Consider the following 6,434-nt stretch of genomic DNA (forward strand, 5'->3'; position numbering starts at 1 on the left):
CTGCACAGTAGACTTCTTATATTAAATGAATTCAAAACAAAGAGTACAAAATAGATTACCGCCTTCTACTTTGAAATGGTCAATTGGAAATTCTCTTACTCATTGAGATTGCATATACTCTCGATTTTGGCATCTTGAAATAAACACAACCAGTCCTTCTGCCTTTTAACACAAAGTGAAGGAACAAACAAACAAACAAAAATCCTTTTGAGCAGAAGGTGCGGAGAGAGGAGGAATTCGAACTTTCCATTGTTATGCGTAAAGGCAATTCGCAGTTGATTTCCATTGTTTGCGGAATTGATAACAGCCTTTGTTGATCATATTTTCTTTGGCACAAAATATAACATTTTTCCTTTAAAAGCATTAAGCATTATGCTTTACTTCTGTAAATTATGCTTTATTATGCTTATAAGATTGGCAAATTTGGATATGTAAAGTTGTAAAATTGGCAAATTTGGATATGTAAAGTTGTAAAAATCACAGATATGGTACAGTCCGCAGCAAAAACCCTGCAACATGAGCATGTAAATTTATTGTGAAAGTACGCCTAACAGCGCAGGAAATCAACATAACGTTTAAGTGGAACGAATCACGCCAGGAGAAATCTCGGCGTCCTTCCCTGCACACTTATTTTGGAGCAAAAGATTTCGTCGTTTCAAAATAAACTTACTTGCTCATGTTGCAGGTTTTTTGCTGCGGACTGTACCAACCATAGGTAAAAAATTTCATTATGCTTTTACTGCTTCTTATGCTTTATGGTTGCCCTAGTAATTAAATAAACTCATTTTTTGGTGTTCCATTCCTGTCTTACATTTCAAACACTTTGACTGCGTTCATCACCATTTTTTCTTATTAATTTGGGGAATCGTACAATATTATCGTAATTGTAATATAATTTATTTGTTACAAGTTTAAGTTTCAAAATTGATCAAATATTGTAATAATTCACGGTTTCATTCAAATTTATGATATAACCTGTTTCTTAGTAATAATTATTATTATTCTCCTTCTTCTCCTTCTTCTTCTTCTTCTTATTGTAATGAAACATTCCAAATATCACCAAACTTCAAACGTTACTCTCTATTCAATGTGCTATCACCTAATTTTATTTCCGTTGCTTCTCTTAATAACATTTTATATCCATAAGTGGATCTGCGTATAAAGGAAGCATTTTCAAGCAAACTTTTATGTGTCCAGCAATGATATCTTTCCTTCATTTTTGATCTCCGTTGTTAATTTAATGTTGGGATGTATGGTATTTAGGTGTTTTTGAAATACTAGTAATGCATCTCTTCCATGTGGCTAAACTACAGACGTATCATCCACGTATCGAAACGAAAATTTTGGTTTCAGTTCAGCGGTCTCTAATATTTTCTCTTCTTAACACACCATATAGAAGTTGGCATTGAATGGTGATATTTGAATATAATGGTGGAGTCAAATAGGGAGATGGTCTATCGACGACACTATTCAATATGGCGTTACATAGAGTAATAAATAAAATAGACAAACGAGGAACCATATTCACCAAACTGAGCCAGATATTAGCCTACGCAGATAATGATACAATTATAACGAGAACTGAAAGACAACTGAAACAGGTATACATCAAATTTGAAAAAGCGGCTGGAAAAATGGGATTAAGAGTCAACGTAGGAAAAACTAAGTACATGATATTATCCACAAAAATGAAAGAAAGGAACATAACGGAATTGAAGTTAGAAAACAAGACCTTCGAGGCCCTAAGAAGCTTTAAATATCTAGGTATGACACTGAACAATCAAAACGGAATGAGTGATACAATACAGGAAAGAATCCAAACAGGGAACAAAGCATTCTATTGTAACATACAGCTGCTGAAGAGTAAATTAATTAGTAAGGGCACAAAAATGAAGATTATAAAACAATTAATTTGGCCGGTAATAACCTACGGGACGGAGGTATGTACCATGACGAAGCGGAATGAGAACATGCTCAGGATACTTGAAAGAAGAATTTACGGACCCATGAAAGAGGGTGACGAATGGAGAAGAAGAACTAATGAGGAAATAGCTGATATACTGGGGAATCAGAATGTAGTTAGCTTTATTAAGGCTCAGCGGTTAAGATGATTTGGACATGTGGAAAGAATGACGGCTGACAGACTGCCGAAGAAAGTCCTGCACGAAATAATGTATACAAACAGAGGAAGAGGAAGACTTAAGTCGCGATGGATTGGCGATGCAAGGAGAGATCTCGAAAAGATGAAGATACAAGGAGGGCTAACAGATTGAAGAATAGAGACGAATGGAGGCTAATAGTTGAGGAGGCCAAGGCCCACATAAGGCTGTAGCGCCGAGTGGTAGGGTAAGGTAAGGTAATGAATGGTGATAACGGCGATCCCATAGCTATACCATGTACTTGCTCGTAAAACTTCTCTTTATATTTAAAAGATGTTGACGTTAGAACTAATTTTAGCATATTTATATATCCTGTCTATAGGTCTTACTGAGAAGAGATTGTCCGATTATCAGTGCATAAACTCATGTACGTATATATTAGCAAAATATCTGACTATATTGTTGAATCCATTGGTAGGAAAGAGATACACTATATTAAGAATTCTGCAGAGTTTGTTAAGATATTTGATTCTATGGCGATTAGTGATGAGGATATTAGTTAGTTTTGATGTCTGCCTCCTATTCAGTAAAGTGTCTCTTCAAAATGCGTTTTCTCAGTAAGAGCTTTAAATATTATTTATGTGCGGTTTCAATATTAATCTCCATAGGACAAAAACAGTAACAAATGGCGGATGATGAATTTTGATATGGATTCAGCGTCTGAGGACCAGATTCTATGATCCTATTCCTCTGTTGCAAGCAGTAGTTCTAGATGTACTACTTCAAGCTTGAGTGTTGAATTCTCATAGTTTAGAATCCTAGTAGTTTCATACTATTAAACTAAACTCATTTGTTTTAATTTACAATCACTTTGCCATCTCTTTTCACCGTAATCAATATATTTTATGTCAAAACTTTCTTTACAGACATTAAAGTCATTGGATTTGAGCTATAATCCTTTAGGAGACGACAGCATGAAAGCTCTGTCGGTGATTTTAGAGAAGCTGGTTTATCTTCAAATTTTGAATCTTCAAAGCTGTGATTTCACAAGCGCATGCTTTTCGTCATCAGACGTGGAACCTAACCTTCTCTGTTGTAAGTACTTTTGATTACTTTTCTCCTTCGTTTCATATATTCATGTTTGTCATACGTGAAGTATGAGGGTGATCCCAAAAACTAAGGTCTTCGAAGCGCTGGAGACACAAGAAAATTGTTTTTGCGGCTGTTGGAAATACTGTTGTGTTTGTTGGTCCCCACTCGCAAAATTGGCGGCTATTTGTAATGGAGCTACCGCTAAGTATGAAGTTTGCAAAGTTATTAGGTTTTGAACGCAAAAGGCGTGAAACCGATTGGGATTAAAGTTTGCTATTCCCGTAATGAAAATGTCCCTGATTGGAAGACTATCTTACAATGGGTCGAGAATTTCTGAATCAAAGGTGCCCACTTTGGACTTACCTCACTCAAACTCACAATATCTTTTCGACCTCACGCTCACAACATCCTTTCGACATCACGCTCACATTATTCCGAAATCACGCTCATTAACCTCATGCTCACATCATAATTCGTAACTCGCGCTCACTCAACTTTACGCTCACTTCGTGAAGAAGCGAGTAAGCGTGAGTTCCGAACAATAGATTGAGCGTTGAAAAGAAAAATCATTTGACCGGCCGAAGAGTGTTCGTACACCTCTGTTTTGCAGTCTCCAAAATGTTCTGCAAGGAAACGTGTTGCAACTGTTAGGCTTTCTTGGGAGAATGTAAGAGGAATTTTACAAGAAGACCTGTACTTTCAACCTTATAAAATTATGATTGTCCAAGAACTTAAACCAGTAGATTTTTAAGACATCAATAGTCATGTTAGAACATCATGCAAAATGTCCCAGAAGATGCTGTTCTTTTTGTGCAGTGAAAAAACACATTTCTACTTAAGTAGTTGTAAACAAACAAAATTTCTAATATTGATCTAATCGTAACCCAATTACAAATTGTTTTTAATATCATTTTATATTTCTGAATAAACAATTTTATAATACTTTTTATTTTATTAGCCTTTAAAATATAGGAGGTTTTATTGAGGCTCCTGTATTTCTCAAGATTTGGTTTAAACAAATTTTCCCTCTTTCTCTTTCAGTAAGTAATATTCAGGATCTGAACGTGAGCTTCAACGCCTTAAGAAAAACTGGAATTTGTGGTCTGTTAAGTAGGCTTGAGCCAGATTCACTGCAAAAGTTAAATTTCAGTTCGACGTGTAAAGCCCGTGACAAAATTGGAGTGGAAATAGCACTGTTCTTTGAACACTCTACTCTAGAAAATCTCCAGTTTCTAGATCTATCGAGAAATGAACTATCTGATCCTGATGTGTGGGAGATGTTAAGGTACGTGTTTTACATAAGTGATACTTAGTGCAATAATTTAAGTACATATCACACTGGTAGAATGTCCGTTATTCGCACGGAGAGAATAAGGTTTATGGAAAATATGTGAAAGGTTTATATATTTATTTTCAGTTTTAAAAATGCTAATTGTTGCAAATTCGATTTGTGGGTACGGAACCCACAATTTGATCTTTCGTCTTTCACGACCGATTTGGTATTTTGATATGGGCCGAATGTTCCCAGCAATTCCTACTTTTGTGTCAGTAACCTATAACGTCAACAATTCGAGATCGACAGAAGAGTTTAGCTTACCTTGAAATTAAACTACCGTTAATTTAAAACATGATTGGGATTCTACTAGCTCGAAAATTTAAGAACACACAAATTCGTGTTGACATTAGTGTCAATGTATCGACTAAGGGAATACATTGGGAGTGGATCACAAGGGTTCCATTTGCCCAAATTTCCTGACCTTTCTGTAAATTTAGTCTAATTTTAGGGGTGATTTCACAAATTTTAATATTTTTCCGCAAATTGAATTAGGACTCCCAAAATCTTTGGACTCCTCCCGCCCTCCCGAAATAAATCCCTGCATACGTGTCTGTATCGGTGTGTGTATAACATTCCTTAAAAAAAAAAAAAAAAAAAAAAAAAAAAAAAAAAAAAAAAAAAAAAAAAAACACTTGCTAAGTATCATTCCGTAGGTGCCTATACGGGACCTAGGGTGCGATTTTTTCACTATTTCTTGGGTAGAGGTTTCTGCTGGTTAGAATGTGCTATAAGTTTCTTTACGGCAATATTCTTTTACGAGCTTTCGAATTCCATTTGAATTTGAACGTTCTGAATTGACTTCTGCCTCCCGGCGTCCATTGTCACGTATCTATAACAAATTTTCGAAAGTGGGTCACTACAGTAACTACACTATATGTTAGCAGAAAGCTCCAATTCCGAACCTTTCTGAGAAAATGCCCCGTGGTCAGATTTTACATAGTCGTAATGATAGAAATTGAACTTGTACTTTGACCTGTTACCATTCGTGACTTGTTTGAAGTATCGATCTGGGATGAATGTTACTAGTCTTTTTTTTTTTTTTTTTTTTCTTTCTTACGAGGTTTCGGATTCATCCAGTTTGACATACCTTTCCTTTTGAAAGTTTTGAGTTGCCCCCTGGCTTCTGGGTTCTAGGGGGTCACCCACTTATAACGAGTATTTTAGACAGCAGACTTCCAACAGTAAACGTACTATAGGTTGCAGAATTCCCAAACTCCAAAACGTTTCTGAAAAAAAATTGCCTGGCATCAGACTTTATGTGGGAGCCTTGCATTTTGAAGGTTATAAAATTGGCTCATGAGAGGGTCTTTATTTCTAGTACTTAGTTTTTCCGAGCTTGTATGAAACTTCGAAGTTAAATGTGCATATTTAGTAAAATAAATATGTTTGTGTTCAAAACTACCATGTAAGTATATTATATTGTAATTTTCACATATGTATGCTGGAATTACTTTGTTCTAAGTAAACATTTCTTATTTTCAGAGTATTGCAGAAAGCGAGTAATTTAAAAACTCTACGCTTAGCTGATAACATCGAGTTGACATCTTTGTCGGTGAGACGTCTTCTAGAAAGAAGGCCGTATATCCAGAAATTAGATCTTAGTGGATGCTTTAATGTAGAAAAGTATTTAGTTGACTTTTCGAGAATGTCCCTTAGTGACAAAGCATCACTAGAAGGAATAGACGAGTTAATCTTGACTTTATCTCGTAATCCTAATGATCTGGACATTGTATCTTTGTGGAAACAAACATATGAACACAGAAGTTTAGTTCAAAGTGGCCCCGGAGGCTTACTATGTTTACGTAAGAAATAAATGCTCATAATGTGATATAACCTTGTAAATTAAATATTTGCTTTTTGTAATAACATAATATTTTATAAATAAAAATGATTTAGTTTTACATTAA

The 6,434-nt window shown here is 35.3% G+C and overlaps 1 protein-coding gene across 1 annotated transcript in view; it reads left to right on the forward strand.

Moving 5' to 3' along the window:
- LOC145675775 (tonsoku-like protein) overlaps positions 1 to 6,434 on the forward strand; it is a 149,531-nt gene extending 143,097 nt beyond the window's left edge. Inside the window, exons 23-25 of the mRNA XM_081746456.1 lie at positions 3,026 to 3,194; positions 4,233 to 4,476; positions 6,010 to 6,434. Coding sequence (XP_081602582.1) covers positions 3,026 to 3,194; positions 4,233 to 4,476; positions 6,010 to 6,340 — 744 coding nt within the window. The 3' untranslated portion in view covers positions 6,341 to 6,434. The remainder of the gene's footprint in view (positions 1 to 3,025; positions 3,195 to 4,232; positions 4,477 to 6,009) is intronic.

This window comes from Thermobia domestica, chromosome 18, assembly GCF_964235325.1.
Source record: "Thermobia domestica chromosome 18, izTheDome1.hap1.1, whole genome shotgun sequence".
In the NCBI taxonomy this organism is placed as follows: domain Eukaryota; kingdom Metazoa; phylum Arthropoda; class Insecta; order Zygentoma; family Lepismatidae; genus Thermobia; species Thermobia domestica.